The sequence below is a fragment of the Capra hircus genome, chromosome 12, assembly GCF_001704415.2.
Source record: "Capra hircus breed San Clemente chromosome 12, ASM170441v1, whole genome shotgun sequence".
NCBI lineage: Eukaryota > Metazoa > Chordata > Mammalia > Artiodactyla > Bovidae > Capra > Capra hircus.
Genome location: NC_030819.1, coordinates 38,676,477 through 38,695,639, shown reverse-complemented (window position 1 = coordinate 38,695,639; position 19,163 = coordinate 38,676,477). Strand labels below are relative to the sequence as shown.

The 19,163-nt window shown below is 35.5% G+C and overlaps 1 protein-coding gene across 2 annotated transcripts in view; it reads left to right on the top strand.

Annotated features, from left to right (window-relative positions):
- The window catches only part of PIBF1 (progesterone immunomodulatory binding factor 1), a 229,464-nt gene that overhangs the window by 183,501 nt on the left and 26,800 nt on the right, over window positions 1-19,163 (top strand). For both annotated transcript variants that reach the window (XM_005687655.3, XM_018056511.1), the window contains 2 exons: window positions 4,924-5,054; window positions 11,455-11,539. In XM_005687655.3, the coding sequence (XP_005687712.1) occupies window positions 4,924-5,054; window positions 11,455-11,539 (216 nt within the window). The remainder of the gene's footprint in view (window positions 1-4,923; window positions 5,055-11,454; window positions 11,540-19,163) is intronic.

Here is a 19,163-nt window from a genome sequence, read left to right as displayed (position 1 = left end):
ACCAAAGTAGTGGCTTCCTCATACTGACAGTGCTGTTTAGTCCTGTTCTAGCATACATTTTATGTTTGCTTAGGAGAAGAAGAGTAAACACAAAGAAATAAAAAAAAAAACTAAGGTTGGTTGATTACATAAATGATAAAATCCTTTAGAAAGATCTCTGGTCTTATATATCAAAAACATTACATAGTTGTACCCCTTTAATATTGGTGCTTCTGTTATGGAAAAAATTTTTTAAATAAAGTGTTAAGGAAAAATTTTATCTACAGTATAAAATCATTTGTTTTAGCATTATTTATACTAGTCAAAAATTGATGACAGCCTAAATGTTTGCTAGTATAAACAATATAATTAAATTGTGACTCATTGGCTTACTAGATAGTTTTATAACCATTAAAAATATGAATTAAGGTCTTCCAACATCCTGGGAGAATGATTATGATAGAAGATAAAGTGAAAAGGGATGATACAAAATTTTACACAGTACACTAACTTTGAACACTCTGAAAAGGAACTAAAATATTTTATTTATAAAATAAAATACTTAGGAATAAATTTGATCAAAGGGGAGAAAGACATGTACACTGGAAACTACGAAACATTCCTGAAAGAAGTTAAAGAAGATATCTATGGCTAATAGAGGATTTAAGATTGCTTTTTGTGGGTTTGGTTGGTTGGCTTGGTTGTTTTTTGTTTTCATTTTTTTTTAATTGAAGTATTGTTGAATTATAACATTGTATAAGTTTGAGATATAGAACATAGTGATTCACAGTTTTTAAAGATTATACTCCATCTATAGTTATTGTACAATATTGACTATATTCCCTGTTCTGTACAATATATCCTTGTAGCTTTTTTTTTCTTTCTTTCTTTTTAGCCATGCTGCATGGCTTGTGAGATCTTAGTAACCTGACCAGGGACTGAACCTGGGCCCTTGGTAATAAGAGTGCAGAGGCATAACCTCTGGACTGCCAGGGAATTCCCACTTACTTCTTTTATACATACTAGTTTGTTCCTCCCCTACCGCTATCCTCCCTTAGCCTCTCTTCCCTCTCCCCACAGATAAACCACTAGTTTGTTTTCTATCTCTGTGAGTCTGTTTCTTTTTTTGTTATATTTACTAGTTTGTTGTATTCTTTAGATTCCACAGATAAGTGATAACATTATAGTATTTGTCTTTCTGTCTGACTTACTTCACTAAGCATAATACCCTCCAAGTTCCATCAATGTTGCAAATGGCAGGATTTCATTTTTCATGACTGAGTAATATTCCATTTGTGTGTGTGTGAGTGTGTGTGTGTAGTTATTGTTTAGCCGCTAAGTCCTATTCGACGCCTTTGGTGCCCCATGGACTGTAGCCTGCCAGGCTTCTCTGTCCATGAGATTTCCCAGGCAAGACTACTGGAGTGGGGTGCCATTTCCTACTCCACGGCATCTTCCCAACCCCAGAGATCGAGCCCATGTCTTCTGCATTGGCAGGTGGCTCTTTACCAGCAGGCCGCCTGCAAAGCCACCACATCATCTTGATCCATTCATCTGTTGATGGACTTGCTTCTATATCTTGGCTTTTTAAGTAACTTCTGCTATGAGTATTGGGGTGCATGTATCTCCATCTTTTCCACAGGAGAGGAGAACCAAAAAAAATTGCAGTGCTAAAATAAATAATATGTTTAGGGGAGTAGGCTTGCTTGATCATCTGATATTCTATTTTTAGTTTTTCGAAGAAACGCCATACTGTTTTCCATAGTGTCTGCACCAATTTATATTCCCACCAACAGTGTTCAAGGGTTCTCTTTTCTCCACATCTTGCCAACATTTGTTATTTGTGGTCCTTTTGATTATAGCCATTCTGATAGGTATAAAGTGATAACTTACTGTGATTTTGATTTACATTTCTCCAGTGATTGGTGATGTTGAGCATCTTTTCATCTACCTGTTAGCTATCTGTACGTAGAAGACTTAATATTGTTAAGATAACAGTACTGCTCAAAATGACTGACAGATTCAGAGCAGTCCCTATCAAAATCCCATAGGTATGTTTTGAAGAAACAGAAAAGCCCATTTAAAAATTCATGTGGAATTTCAAGTGACCTCGAATAGCCAAAACAGTCTTGAAATTGAAAAACAAAGGTAGAAAGACTCATACTTTAGATTTTAAAACTTATTGTGAAGTTACAGTAATCAAAAGAGTGTTATGCTGGCATGAGGACAGGCATACAAGACTGATGGAATAGAGTTGAGAGCCCAGAAGTAAATCTCACATATATAGTTTTTTACTTAAGGATGCCAGGACCACTCAATGGAGAAAATACAGTCCTTTCAACAAACGGTACTGGTAAAATTGGATATCTACATGTAAAAGATTGAAATTGGACCCATGTCTTATGCTGCATATAAAAATTAACTGAAAATGAATCAAATATGTTAAATTTCAAAAATAAAGGTATAAAACTCATAGAAGAAAACATAGGAGAATATCTATGACCTTGGAATCGGCAGTGGTTTCTTTAAAATGACACCAAAAGAATGTACAACAACAACAACAAAAATAGGTATCATTATACGTCATCAAAATTAAAAACTTTTGTGATCAAAGGTCAGTATCAAGATGGTGAAAAGACAGCCTACAAAATAGGAGAAAATATTTGCAATTCATGTAGCTAATTAAGGATTTAATATCCAGAATATACAAAGAGCTCATATGACTCAACAGCAAAAAAAAAGCCTAATAAAATATGGGCAAAAGATGTGAATAGACATTTCTCTAAAGAGGATATACAAATGGCCAATAATACATAAAATAACTGTGTTGGAGAGGATGTGGAGAAATTAGAACCAAGTCCATTGCTGTTAGGAATGTAAAATGATGCAGTCACTTTGAAAAACAGTTGGCTGTACCTCAAAAAGTTAAATATAGAATTACCATATGACCTAGCATTTCCACTCCATTCCTAGGTAGATAACCAAAGGAATTGAAAACAGGGACTCAAACAAATATTTGTATACCACAACATTAGTCACAATAGTCAAAAAGTGGAAACAATGCAAGTATCCACCAGCAGATGAATGAATAAACAAAATATGCTCTAAACATACAATGGAATATTATTTAGCCATAAAAAGGAATATGGTACAACATAGATAAACCTTGAATACATTAGAATTAAATGAATTAAACAGATGCAACGTGACAAATATCATATGATTCCACTTATATGAGGTATCTAAAATGGGAAAATTCATATAGAAAGCAAAGGGTTTCTGGAAACTAGGGAGTTAAGGGGAGTGTTTTTACTTAATCTATATAGAGTTTCTGTTTGGGTTGATGAAAATGTTCTACAAATAGATACCAGTGATGCTTACCTGTTGTGAATGTACTTAATGCCATTGAATTGTACACTGTAAAATGCACAAAATCATAAATTTTATGTTTACATTTTAAACATGATTATTTAAAATACATTTAAGTTCAGTTCAGTCGCTCAGTCGTGTCCGACTCTTTGCAGACCCATGAACCACAGCACACCAGGCCTCCCTGTCCATCACCAACTCCTGGAGTTCACCAAACCCACGTCCATTGAGTCTGTGATGCCATCCAACCATCTCATCCTCTGTCATCCCCTTCTCCTCCTACTCTCATTCTTTCCCAGCATTAGGGTCTTTTCAAATGAGTCAGCTCTTCGCATCAGGTGGCCAAAGTATTGGAGTTTCAGCTTCAACATCAGTCCTTCCAATGAATACCCAGGACTGATCTCCTTTAGGATGGACTGGTTGGATCTCTTTGCCGTCCAAGGGACTCTCAAGAGTCTTCTCCAACACTATAGTTCAAAAACATCAGTTCTTCTGTGCTCAGCTTTCTTTATACTCCAACTCTCACATCCATACATGACTACTGGAAAAACAATAATAGCCTTGACTAGATGGACCTTTGTTGGCAAAGTAATGTCTCTGCTTTTTAATATGCTGTCTAGGTTGGTCATAACTTTCCTTCCAAGGAGTATGCATCTTTTAATTTCATGGCTGCAGTCACCATCTGCAGTGATTTTGGAGCCCAGAAATATAAAGTCAGCCACTGTTTTCAGTTTCGCCATCTATTTGCCATGAAGTGATGAGACCGAATACCATGATCTTAGTTTTCTGAATGTTGAGCTTTAAGCCAGCTTTTTCACTCTCTTCTTTCACCTTCATCAAGAGGCTCTTTAGTTCTTCACTTTCTGCCATAATATAGTTATTTAGGTGCACAAATTATACATAGTGGTTTAGGTACGTAAGTAAAGATGACAAGGAATATGAAAGCATGAAAAATTACTGAATTATAAGTGATTATGTTATTTTGGGGCTTCCTGGTGGCTCAGATTGTAAAGAACCTGCCTGAAATGCAGGAGACCCAGGTTCAATCCCTGGGTTGGGAAGATCCCCTGTAGAAGGGAATGATAACCCCACTCCCATATTCTTTCCTGGAGAATTCCATTGACATAGGAACTGGCAGGCTACAATCAATGCAGTCGCAAAGAGTTGGACATGACTGAGCGACTAACATTTTCACTATATTATTTTGAACAGAAATAAAGTTCAAATAAATGATTTTCATTTTAGCTAATGGATATTCATTAAAAGATAAATTTTATATCACATGTTGTCTCAGACCAACAAACAGTAAGAAAATTTAGGTGACTCATTCCCCAAATTGGTAAGACTTAATATTTTATTTAAAATTTTTCTTTCCTATTTACATGGTCTTTATTTTTATTTTAAAGAATAGTTATGTTGGTTAGTCATTTTTAAAACCTTCAGATTTACAAAGGAAGAGCTTTTCAGAGTAATTCATGTAAGGGAGAGCTGATGTCTGTGCTAGAGCATTTTGAACAGTTTCAGTTTCTTATAAAATTGTCTAGATTTTAATGAAACCTTTTTTTTTTTCTTTAGCTTGACAGGGCCAATTCTCTGTTAAACCAGACTCAACAACCTTACAGGTATCTCATTGAATCAGTGCGTCAGAGAGATTCTAAGATTGATTCCCTGAAGAAGTGTATTACCGAACTCGAAAAAGATGTCAGGTAACCATCTACAAATCTTGTATTTGAGTAATAAAATATTATTATTATTTATTTGGATAATGAAGGCATTGTGAGCATAATACTGCTGTAGCTGAGGTGGGAAATTGGTAAGAAAAAATGTACATGACGAAGGTGATCTTAAATGTGATGTGTTCGATTTCTCTTAGAAAAGCTAAATCATATCCCATTAAGGTATTCACATTCCACCTGGTAAATCAGAAGTCTTAGCCTGGAAGTAGCAGTGCTACACTGATTAACAAAGCACTCCCCCAACCCCAGGGCACACAACAGCCAACCTGTGCTGTCCTTGTTCCCTAGAATTCTTTAGTGGGATGGGCCACTTGTGGAGTCAGAGAGACTTTTTAAACAGATAAAATGTACACATTTACTTAGATTCCTGTTGACTTTGCCAAGGAATTTAGGCTTTTCTGCCTCTGACCTTTTACATGAAGTAAACCATAAATTACCTCAATGTAAATAAATTCCTTTCACATCCTTAGTTGAAATTAGTTTCTTACATGACACCTTATCAAAAGACTTGCTCCACTGAATAATTACTCAGATTCTTTACCTGTTCATCTCATGAGATCATTTTAATCTTTTTAAATTACAGTAGAATAATGATGCTATGTAAAGAAAGGTGTTTTAACTCATGGATGCTTCGTTAGTTGGCTTAATTATCATTAGATTTTAAAATTATTTAGAATAAGTAATTAGATAAATTATTAACCAATTTAAAAAAGTATAAGCAAAGAATTAGATGAGAAAGAAAGTTCTTAAATTAAGTAATTAGAAAAGGTAGTTTATTTAAAAATATAGTTATTAGAGAAGATAGCCATTAAATTTAGGTTACCCAAGATATATAACCAAAAATATAAAACTACTGATAGTTGACTGCATATAAGGACCGCATGCTAACTGTTTGCACCAGTGGAGCTCTCTGATAACTAACTCAAAAGTGTGAATGTTGTTTTTGATGAATCAGAATAATCTTTTCCTCTCTTTTCTACCCCACCAAAAAATTGGCCTAGAATTTTATTCTTGATCGTAATTTTTCAATAATGTAATAATTTTAAATCACATTGATGTTTTAAATGTCAACATAGATAACAGTTAAATATTTAAAATATTCATAACCAGCATTATTAAATTAATTCAATGAATTAACTAAACCGTTCTATAAATAGCTATTGGGAGCAGTAGAAATTAGGTCTTATCATTCACTGGACACTTGATTATCCTAGGGAAATGGAGGAAAGAGCCCCAAAGGAATTTTTTCTTTACATATTATAGAAATTTGTTATATTTGAAATTTTGTATAGAGTTTTATTTTACCTTTGTAACTTTGGAGCAGGGATATATAAAAAGCCCTGTGGGAAACTTGCCTCTTTCAGAATTACCTTCAAGTAAATTTGTTTGAATGTTTATTTTACTAAGAATTAGGATAGCTAAAAATGTTTATTATAGAGAAAAATATAGCCAGCTATAGGAGAAAATTATAATGATGAACAAATTCACCCCTGGAGAAAATTAGCCATTTGTCATCTAAGAACATATTAGTTTTGTGATAGGGCCAAAATTTGAATCCAGATCTGTCTGCTTTCTAATTCCATAATCTTCACCTTTATGTTATACTGCCTCCCTATGTTCTAATCTGAATAAGAGCTTATTTTTTATTAACTAATATAATTAAGAGAAGCAAAAAAAAACCAAAAAATAATGCAGAATAGTAGTTAAAATGAGAGCTTTTCATGAGTTGATAATCACTGAAACTATGTGACAGATACATGGGGGCTTATTAAATTTTCTCTCCTGAAATATTTCATAATAAAGTTACTTTTCAAAAAACAGATTTTAAAAGGGAGGACAAGGGCAAATCCAGCTCCGTCCTTAGTTTTGAATTAGAGCAAATCAATTAAAGTCTCTGAACTTCATCCAGTACAACTTCCTGTCATGATAAAATATTACCTTTCTGCAGTGTCCAGTATGTTAGCCACCAGCTACACGTGGCGATTGAGCATATGGTAAATGTTACTGAGGAACTAAATTTTTAATTTTATTTGAATTAAATTAATGCTAATTTTCATTGCCAATTTTGGCTAGCTAATGGCTTTAGTACTGGACACTATAGCCAGTTTTCTTATCTGTGAAATGAGAGTGGCACCAAGAGCGCCTAATTCACATGGTTAACCTGTGCACTAAATGATATAACCTTTGTAACATATATAGCACTGTTCCTACACTTTAAAATGCTCAATTAATGTTTGATATTATTAGTATTGTCTTATTTTTAACATTTTTATGTTGAAAATATCTTTAAAATGAGAAATAACATTTCTCAAAATATGCTGAATCTTGACAAAAATTTGTTTAGTTGCTAAGTCATGTCCGACTGTTTTGCCACCCTATGGACTGTAGCCCACCAGGCTCCTCTGTCCGTGAGATTTCCCAGGCAAGAATACTGGAGTGGATTGCCATTTCTTTCTCCATGACAAAAATTAGGACTCCCTTAATAACACCAACAGTAAGTAATCATAAGAACTATGCCAATTATGGAATTAAACAAACAAAAAAAATTTTATGTGCTAAACATCTGAGACCTTTAAAGCTGTCTGTGTTTCATAAATTTATTATATATTATTTTAGTAGACTCTGAACTGATATTTCACAGGATATGAAGTCTTGCTCTTCATTGAAGCAATTATCTTCTAATGTGAAGAGTTACGGTGCTTTCAGCATTTTAATTATGGCTTTCAAGATGCTGTAGATGTACCCTGATGTCATGGATGAAAAGATGCCATACAATACACAGGCCAGTCAACAAGTCAGACACAGCAGGTTGGGTCACATTCTGCCTACCATCACCCTGACTCTGAGCCAGTGGCATTTCAAATAGAGTAGAATTATCCTGGGCTTCAAGTACGTATCAGCCTGTTTTTTTTTCTCATGGTAAATGTATCTGTAAAAATATAGATTTTAATGTGAACATCAAAGGGTAATTGTGAAAATTAAATGAAGTAGCATATAAAAAGCAAAAGCTTCTGGCACACAAGAGAAACTCAGTAAATGTTACCTCCCTTCCTCTTGTACTTCATTAATTCGAACTTTAAACATTCGATGACCCATCCAAAAAGATGACTAAGTGATCATGTTCTTTGAAAATTCCTGTTTGTTTTTGCTGGGTGCGGATTTTAATTGTAAAGAATATTTACATAAACTGATTAATTTGTAAATATTTCTCTAGCTTATACAATATAACCTTCTTTAAAGAACTAAATATAATTTTATCATTTTTCTACAAAATAAGGCAGTATCACTATGTCACACCCACAACTTGCCAGTTTAGCTATTGATACAATTTATTCAGTGCCTAGAAAGGTTAGAGTAAATATGCACTAAAATGAGACTGTGATAAACATGTTAATAGCTAACACTTGAGATATCACTATTCACTGTCATTAAAGAAATAATCTGTTCTAAATGTAGTCTTTTTAACAATCCATCAATCCACAAGATAGTCTGAGTTATATAGGTTTGATCTATAGGTCAGGACTGAAGGAAGCATGGAAAGAGAATAATTAGCATAAATTTTCTTTTTCTGTTGTCAGTTTCCATTTTTTGTTAACTAGTCATTTAGAAGGAGAAGACTACTTAGGCTTATAAGACTAAGCCAGAGTATATTGATCCAGGAAGTGAAGGAACAGTATATCAGGAATATGTTTTCATACAGCAGGTGAAAGAGAGCCATAAACATGAATTTCTGAGTAATAATTAACAGTGAATTGAACAATTATGGGTGTAATATACCATTCACCGTAGATGTGCTTATAAGGAGATTTGTTTTGTAGTTGCTTTATGAGTCACGCATAGAAGCTTTGTATTTTTAAGGGTAAGTTTCCACTGTTATGAAATGTCCTATGGAGATTAAACTTCCATTGAGTAATTACTGTGTGTGGAAGAACACAGAATATAGTAATCATCATATTCACTTTTAGAGACCCATGTGTTGAAAGTGGTCTCCATTGTGATTTAAGAAAGACAAGGCTAAGACTGAGATTATACACCCAAGGGGCTTCCCTGATGACTCAGTGGTAAAGAATCCACCTGCCAAGGCAGGAGACCCAGGTTCAATCCCTGGGTCAAGAAGATCCCCTGGAGAAGGAAATGGCAACCCACTCTAGCATTCTTGGCTGGAAAATCCCATGGACAGAGGAACCTGGCAGACTGCAATCACAAAAGCAGCAGACACGACTGAGCAACTACACGTCTGTGGAGCCAGCGTGTCGCAGAGTTGCTTTGTAAGCCAGTTTATCCACTTGCCTTTTATTCCATACTATATGGTTATTTTTGTTACTTAAGTATGAAATATTTACTTTATTCTAAAAAAATTAGGCACTACATATGAAGCATTTCTAATGAATTATTCGGTCCAAATCCTTTGATTACATCAACGTTCCATTCCTATTACACTGTACTTTACTTATGGGCCTGTTGATATTTGAGAGCCTGTCTTTATGTCTTTGTATGCACGCCCATGTGTGTACTACATGGAGTACATGTCTACATTCTGTGTTGGCGGGGTACATGTATATGAATATGTAAATGTATATGAGTATGTATATGAACACATCTGTTCTTTGAAAATTCCTCTTCGTATTTATTTTCATTTTGAAAAATATTTTGTCTTCTTAGCTAAAGATAGAATTTTAAAGTTACAGAAACACCTGATCCTTTACCATTTTTGGGGGGACTCAAGCAGAACACGGCACTCGATTTCCTTTGTATCTAGTTTTTTTCAACTCCTCGGCTCAGTAGGATCTCTGGCGCCTAAATACAAAAGTCTGTTTGTTTTCCTGTTGAGGTGCTTACCTTTATTGACATTTAATTACCATTTTCCTCTTATGACTCTTATCTAAATCAGTTACACAGTATAGCATTTATGTAGAGGTTTGTGTTCATGGTTTTATATAATCATTCATTAGATAATTCACATGTCCCTTTGACATACATGAGCATCATTTCCACTTTAATAGATGTGAATACTGAGGTTCAGTGGGGTGGTATTTGTGGTGCATTATACTACACAGTTGAATCTGGCGCAGTTGGAAATGGAAGTCAGAATTGCATCTAGTCTTTCGTCTCAGAGGACACACTCTGATGCTTCCTTGGGGAAGTTCTGTTACTAGGAAGAGAATTTGAATTTCTCTGTTCTCAAGTCCTTGGAATTAACAGTTCTCCCAGAACACCTACTGCTATTCCTTGAGTTTAAAAAAAAAACTCCCCCTAATATTTTAAAAATTGGTAGCTTTCCATTTTCTTAAAGTATAACTTAAAACATCCTACCTGTTCAGCAAACAGTTCTCATTAACTTTACCGTCTCAGATTCTGTTTTGACATTCAAGGAATTGTGCTTCTTCAATTCATTGCTGCTTTTCTTAATCCTGGTTGCAGTACTGTCTGAATAGACTCACCCCAATGGCTTTCAAAGGATATTTAATGGTTCTAATTAATTCTTATATGTTGAATAATAAAACTCCAGACAGTGTAAGATAAGCCTCAGATATTTATCTTTTCAAATAATAATATGTCCTTACGATTAGGCTTGTCACCCTTTCCTATCAGAAAATAGGTCATTTCAAAGAAAAATCCACAATGCAGACTTAGAAATTAAAGACTGAACTAAGAATATGGAGGCAAAAATTGTTTTCCTGAGTTTACTATAGATCAAATATCTAATTAATTTATCTCAGTTATATACCTGGTAATTTAGTATGTGGCTTCCCTGGTGGCTCAGAGGGTAAAGCATCTGCCTACAATGCGGGAAACCTGGGTTCAATCCCTGGGTCAGGAAGATCCCCTGGAGAAGGAAATGGCAACCCACTCCAGTACTCTTGCCTGGAAAATCCCATGGACTGAGAAGCCTGGTAGGCTACAGTCCATGGGGTCACTTTCACTTTCTTTCACTTTCAAATTATAAAATATACTTTCAGTTTTAAGGATAAATGTTATAATTTGACTTTCAGTGTCTCAAATTTTAATATGGTGCCATATGTACTTTCTTTTTACCTTTTATATAAGTCCCACTTCATCTTTCTACATTTCAGGAGTAACCAGTCATCTTTGAAAAAACACTAGTTGTATGCCCCCACTAGGCAGCAAAGTATTCTATGAAAATGTCTCAGTCACATTGTCAGATTGAAAAATTATTCTTATAAAATAGGTAGGCCAATGATTGAATCAAACATTGTAGTCACTGATCTGATATCTTTATGAACTATAAATTTAATTTTTCTTCAATTCAAATCATCAAATTTGTCTTTAATCTTCTATAATTTCTTATTTGTTAAATTTGTACTAGCATGACAGTTTTTTTAAACTTGGTGTATTTTTTTCCCCCTAGCAATTTAAATAAAGAAAAGTCAGCTTTGCAGCAAATGAAGGATCAAATGGCATTAGATTTGGAACAACTTCTAAATCATCGTGAGGTACTTTTTCCATTTTGTCTTACTTTTTAACACTTTAGGCTTTTTCAGAATCAAATTGGGTTGAGATTATTGGATCCCAGTTGCCCATATTCATTATGAGTTAATTCTTATTCCTGGAATTCCTAATTCTTTATGGCCCCTTATTGCCTTATTCATATCTCTGTCATTGAATATCCATGTTATTTAATAATCATCTGTGTTACACCTTTCTCCCTCTAGACTGTAAATTTCTTTAGTGTACCTCTTTGTCTTGTTTATCATTCTGTAGCCAGTGCCTAGTGTACAATATTTGTGTTGAACTTTAAAAGCCATAAGTTTTCTTTAATTTCTTTCTCATGAAAAATCTTTTAGACTTAATACAATCCCTATTTTATAAAAGAAGTAAATGAGTTTTAGGGGGTTTGCCTAGAGCCAGATGGTCACTGGGATAACCTCAGTTTTCTTCCTCATTTTTAAAGTCAGATTTATTGAGATATAATATACAATAAAATTCACCCTTTCTAGCATACAGTTCTGTTAATTTTGTTAATGCGCACAGTTTTGTAACCATCACCACAAGCAGTATATAAGATAGTTTCATCATCACAGAAAATTCCCTCTTGAACCCTTTTCCCCAACTCCAGTCTGAGCAACCAGTGATCTGTTTTCTATCCCTGTAGTTTTGCCTTTTCCAACAAAAGGTATTATCCTTTCACAGAATGTCAAATAAATAAAATTATCAGGGAATTTTCCTGGCAGTCCAGTGGGATAGGACTCTGCGCTTTCACTGACAATGAGACAAGTTCCGTTCCTGATCAGGGAACTAAGATCCCACAAGCCAAGTAGTACAGCCAAAAAAGGAAATAATAACAACAATAATAAAATTATTGGTCTTTTCGATCTGGGTTTGTTCAGTTGCCATAAAAAGATTCATTCATGTTGTTATAAATATTAGTAATTTTGTCCTTTTTATTGCTGAGTAGTGTTCCCTTGTATGGATATACCACAGTTTGTTAATCCGTTTGCAGTTAAAGGTCATTTGCGTCATTTCCATTTGGGAACACTTAAAAATAAAGCTGCTGTACACTGTTGTGTATATGTTTTTATGTAAATAAAATTTTCCTTTTCTCTTGGTAAATATCAGGAGCAGGATTTCTGGGTCATGTGGAAAGTGTATGCTTAACATTGTAAGAAACTGCCAGACTATTTTCCAAAGTGACTATGTCTTTTGCATTCCCACCAGCAACAAGTGCCAGTTCCAGTGGCTCTGCATTCTCACCAACAGTTGGTATCATTAAGCTTAGTTTTTTAATCCATAAATTTTTTCCACTGTACTATCACTGCCTTGTCTTAGCCACGTTTTTACCGTTTTGCAGTCCTAACAGAGAAAGAAATGCTCAAAGCAGATCATTGGTTTATAAGTATCCTGAAGACATTGCTTCCTAGGCTGGAAAAGATATATCAGGTATTTGGGAAGAAATTGTTGGAAGGAAATTATTGAGAGAGATGAAGCAAGGAATATTCCTAGAAACAACTTAAAGATACATATCCTAGAAATAACGTCAAGGGAATTGGGAGATAGTCTTTATCTTAGAAATGGCCTTTGGAGTGAGTTCTCTTAAAGGTGTATTTTATGTGATGGGTGAAAAGGATAAGAAAGTGTCCCTGGGCTAGATTTTAGAGATGATTTTTAGGTAGATAAGTGGACCTGACAACAAGTTACAGAGTAGAGAAATTTTTGAAGATACTTATTCTTTTTTCCGACTTTCAGCATTCCAGGCCTTATCTACTATTACTTGTGTCCTAGGATTCTGATTTCAAATAGTTGTTGCCTCACTGTGGAAGCCAGATTTATTCAGTATATGTATCATAACAAAAGTTTTTAAAACTGAATATTTAAGAAGTAGTAGCTACAGAGGTCCATTAAGTCATACCAAAAGCTTTTTTTTTTTTTTTCCCAAAAAAGCTGCATAATAGATAATGTATTTAGAATGGCAAGTCTCATTTGAATTTAGAGAATTATGCTCAACTCTGAAAAATATATGAAAGCCTTCATTTATATATTTTGTATGTCACACTTGGAATCACATTATTCATGAGTCCAAATAAAAGCTCTAAGTTTTAATAGTGGGTTGATACTTGAGTAGGTTTAAAGGAAAATTTGTCTTAACATAAAAATTAAATACTAGCAAGGTGAATTAAGTTGACAGCTACCGCATGGCATCAATGAAGTTTGTAAGGATACACATCTAATTAAATAATTATCAGTTAATTTGCATGCATTTGAGATTTCTTCATTTTGGTATACAAATAATCCAACATTATGACTTTTCTTTATGCCAAACAGTCAAAGAAAAGTAGCTTTTCTTTCTCCCCAAAGCAAAATAAAAATTCAAGTTTAATGAAACAAATCTAATATAAGCTTGTGATCTTTTCTAAGAAATGGTTTAAGGAATTCCCTGATGGTCCAGTGTTTAGGACTCCACATGTTCATTGCCAGGGGCCTGAGTTTGATCTGAAGTCCTGGAACTAAGATCCCACAAGCCTCCTGGCCAAAAAAAAAAAAAAAAAAAGAAGAAGAAAGAAAGAAACAGTTTAGCACCAACTTGCATCACGTGTACAGCATGCATGCTCAGTCATGTGTGACTCTTTGCAACCCTGTGGACTGTGTCTCCCCTGGCTCCTCTGTCCACGGGATTTTCCAGGCAAGAGTACTGGAATGGATTGCCATTTCTTACTCCAGGGACCCTTCCCAACCCAGGGTTCAAACCCACATCTCTTGTATCTCCCAAATTGGCAGGCAGATTCTCTACCACTGCATTACCTGGGAAACCCTTGTAATGTATGCACACCCAAATGCAAATGCAGAAGCCTTCTATGGAAAGAAAATAGCCTGTAACCTAGGAATATGCTTGAACTTTCCTTTGAACATCTACCTGATGAAACAGAATCTGCAAGATTGATTTATTCATTTTATGACTCTGAGGGTGACGTGCCCAGAACACCCAGTAGATAACAGTTGAATAAGAATAACTCTGATAAATAAGTCAAATTTATTGAAAGTGAAAATCTGGACTGAGACTAAGGGGAGGGCAAACAGTCACTGAGGGCACAAAATAGTGGAGGTGCCCCCTGAGGGGCATGCCCAGTGCAGGGCTGGCAGCTGAGAGCTTGCCTCACTCTTGTTAGGACCCTGTGAAAATGATCTAGCATGAGTCATTGATTCAATCAGGCAAATTTTCTCAGTTTAAATAAGTGATTCATAAAGAGACCAAATGAACATTTAAAGTGTTTCATATTCTTTTTTGCATTGGGCAGGTCTTGCTTTAATTTTATAAGGGATGTTACTTAGTTCTGGCAAGACTGTGTGTGTATGGTAATAATACGAAATAAGATCCCCACCTCATTTACATAGTTATCAAATATGTGTTACATGAAAAAAAGAAAATGAGTGGGATAGTCCTGGGCTGACAATGCTAGGATAGGTGAGGCAGGGTTTTTCTTTTCTGTACTGGTCTTAGCTCAAAACGTCAGCTTAAAACCTCATTCACATTAGTAGTTCAGTTGTGGTCTTAAGAATTTCCAGGAAGGATAAAATCAATAGTGGTCTCTTATTCTATAAATTTTTAGAATTGATACATTCACAAACCATTGTGTGTATTTGGAAAGTGTATTGGGTGACTTTTATTCTCATCTTTTCTTTAGAGAAAGTGTATTAACCTAATAAAAAATGTTAAGAAAGGATTGTTGTTTAGTCATTCAGTTGTGTCTAACTCTTTGTGACCCCAAGGACTGTAGCCCACCAGGCCTCTTTGTTCATGGGATTTCCCAGGCAAAAACGCTGGAGTGGATTGCCATTTCTTCCTCTAGGGGATCTTCCTGACTTGGGGATCAAACCTGCGTCTCCTGTGTTGCTGGCAAATTCTTGTCCACTGCGCTGCCAGGGAAGCCCTACTGAGCCTATGCTTTAGAGCCTGTGAACCTCAACTACTGAGCCCATGTGCTGCAACTACAAAAGCCCCTGCACCCTAGAGCCGGTACTCTGCAGTAAGAGAAGCCTGATCGTCACAGTGAAGACTAGCCCCCACTCCCCACAACTGGAGAAAACCCACCCACAGCAGTGATGACCCAGAACAGCCAAAAATCAATCAATCTTATTAAAAAAAAAAAAAAAAGACACAATTTAATGTCATGATCTCTGCCTTTATAGAAGATCAGAACAAAATCTGGTGCCATTTCTCTTTGTTTTGTGAAACTTTAGGGACCTACTAAGTGCTTCCATTTATATTATATAATTTAGTGTTTGCTGCTGTCCCCTGAGATAAGTATCATTGTCCCTACTTTTACAGATGAAACTGATGCTGAGTAACTCATGGTTAAGTAACCCAACCATGCTTACATACTTACTGTTAAAACTTTTTTATTTTTCTGAAACAGAAGCTTATGATCCTTCTTAGTCTCATTTAGACAAAAATCTCATGATGAATTATTGTTTGCGTGAGTTCCAGAAAATTTTTGCCGCTGTAGATGAAGCTATATGCTTTTTTTTTTTTTCCCAGAAAATGAGAACTGTGTAATTTAATGTGTTTCCTTTTTGTCTTAGTTGACAGAAAACTCAGAGCTAAATATCTTTCCAGGTGTTGTAATCTTTTTCTTTTCTTTCACTTTTGATGCTTCAAAGTAGCTTTTTCTTTATCTTTCAAGTGGAATGAAATCTTTTTTACCCTTCAATGCCTCCATTTATACTAAGACCTTTTATGTATAAAAATATAATATATAAATCTTAAATAATTAGGTTTCTAAAAATATAAAGGAAAAGACCAACTAACATGATCTCACTTTTAGTTAACAGTATCAGGGCTTCAAATTCAACATTCAGTTTTGAGTATAAGAAACATGATTCCTTAGAGTGACTTTTCTTATTTCATTATATGTCCTTAGAATCTAAGCTTTCAAGAGCAGGAAAAATATCTTTAATCAGCTAAATATCTAGTAAAATACTGAGCATAATTTTAAGAAATGGATGTAAAAGCTCTTTTTTAAATTCTTTAAATTCTAACTGTGTTAGGGACAGTGGTAAGAGCTCCTTTTAAGAAACTTTTCAGTGTTTTATTGAGCAATAGTTGCTATCATGAGCTTCAACTGGTGATATTGGTGTTCAACGAAAATGAACCAATTTGAAAACTATTTAGAATGCAGAATCTCGGGGCTCGGTGATTGATTGGATTTAGGGAATGATGAGAGAAGGAATGAGAATTGATGCCTGGGGTTTTGGCTTGTGTCCTGGGTTTATGGTGATGCTACGAAGGCCATAGGATGAATAAGTTTGGGAAAGAACTCAAGAAAATATCTAAGTGGATATATTCAGTAGAGAGTTTGAAATGTAGGTTCTGGAGTCCAAGGAAGAGCTAGAGATTTGAGAGTCAAAGCATAAACATGGTATGTACACAGAAGCAGATAGAAAGAACTAGTGAAGGTGTATAGAGTGAGAACAGAGAGGGGCCTAGGACAGAGTCTTGATGAGTACTAATAGTTTAGAATAGGCAGAGCAAAAAAAGCTCACAATAGAGTGAGGAGTGATCAGAGAAATGGCAGGCACATCAGGGAGAGTGGATCCCTAAAGCCAGAACCATTCAGTAGGGAGTAGGTTGGCAGCAGTGGCTTCAGCTGCCAAAGGGCCAGGTCAAACAAAGATAAAAAAGAAAGTGTCATTTGGATTTTAAAAAATGCTAAAACAAAAAGCAGTGTCAGTGGTGCTAAAAGGCAGATTTCACTGAACTGGTAAATGCATAGAAGTTGAAAAATAATAATAGAAAAAATAGACAACCCTCTGAATAAAGATTGTGGCCATGAAATTAAAAGATGCTTGCTCTTTGGAAGAAAAGCTATGACAAACCTAGACAGCATGTTCAAAAGTAGAGACATCATTTTGCCAACAAAGGTCTGTATAGTCAAAGCTGGGGTTGTTCCAGTAATCATGTACAGATATGAGAGTTGGACCATAAAGAAGGCCAAGTGCCGAAGAATTGATATTTTCGAATTGTGCTACTGGAAAAGACTCTTGTAAGTCCCTTCAGCTACTGGAGCAATTTGGCCACATGATGCAGAGAGCCAGCTCATTGGAAAAGACTCCAAGACTGGGAAAGATTGAAATCAAAAGGACAAGGGGATGGCAAAAGATGAGATGGTTAGGTAGCATCACCAACTCAATGGACATGAATTTGAGCAAATTCCAGGAGATAGAGCAAACTCAAGGAGCCTGGCATGCTGCAGTCTATGGATTTGCAAAGAGTTGGACATGATTTAATGACTGAACAACAACTGTTTAAGAGAATATAAGGTGGTCAGGGAGGGAGCATGAGATCAAGGGCTTTTACCTTCCTGAGTTGGAGAGTATCCAGCCTAACTGGTGATAGAAGGAGCCAAACAGAGGGAGACACTGAAAGTTCAAAAGAGGATGATCAATTGAGCAAAAGTGCTGGGAAAGGAAGAGATCCAGGATGAAATGATGGGATTTAACTTTATATAGGAGGGGGCACCTTTTCCATTTTGAAAAGGAGAAATAAAAATTATGTTAAAAGTAACTTAGTAGGTTTAGTGGCAAGAAATTAGGAAGTTCCCATTTAATGGCAGTTTTCTAATGGCAAGACAGGTGATAGGATCAGAATTTGGTTTTTTATTTTATTTATTTTTGACGGTACTGGGTCTTCTTTCCTGCATGCAGACTTTCTCTAGTTGCAATGAGCAGGGGCTTTTCTTCATTGTGGTATGCAGGCTTCTCATTGTGATGGCTTCTCTTGTTGCAGAGTACAGGCTCTGGGTAAACGGGCTTCAGTAGCTGCAACTTGGAGGCTCGCTAGTTGTGGCACACGCGCTTTAGTTGTTCCACAACATGTGGAATCTTCCCAGGCCAGGGGTCAGACCTGTGTCCCCTGCATTATCAGGCAGATTCCTATCCACTGTACCACCAGGGAAGTCCCTGTTGATTTTTTCTTAGCCATACCGAGCAGCGGTATGTGGGATCTTAGTTCCCCAAACAGGGATCAGACCCTTTCCCCCTGCAGTACAAGCACGGAGTCTTAATCACCAGACCACCATGGAAGTCCTAGGATCAGAATTTTGAGAAAAATACAGGTTTTAAATAGCTGTATAATAAATGAGTGATGTGTATTACAGACATAACAAATAATTGCCAAGGTGAGATGTCATATGTTCATTGTGGTACCATTCTGTGTAATTTTTCTCTAGCAGCTTACACTCAGCATGCTAGGTGCAAGCATGGAGAAGGTAGGCAGTTGGTCTGATCCAGAATTACAAATGTGTATGTTCAGCTCTCGTTAACTTGTAAGGCTGGAATTACCTTTATATTCTTTACGTCACATATTTTGAAATACTGTGGAAAAATATAGCAATCGAACAGACAAGATAGCTCTGCTACTTAGTAACTGTGGATTAAGACAATAATTTAACCCCTCTAAACTCAGAATTGTATGAGAATTAAACAATGTAGTACTTTTCTGACATATGACAGTAATTCAGTAAATGTAGGTCCTTTCCCTCTTTTCCTTCCTTTTCAAGAATCAATTCAAATGTTATCTATTCTTTGAAGCCCTTCATAACTCAGTAAAGAAAAACTTAAGTTTTT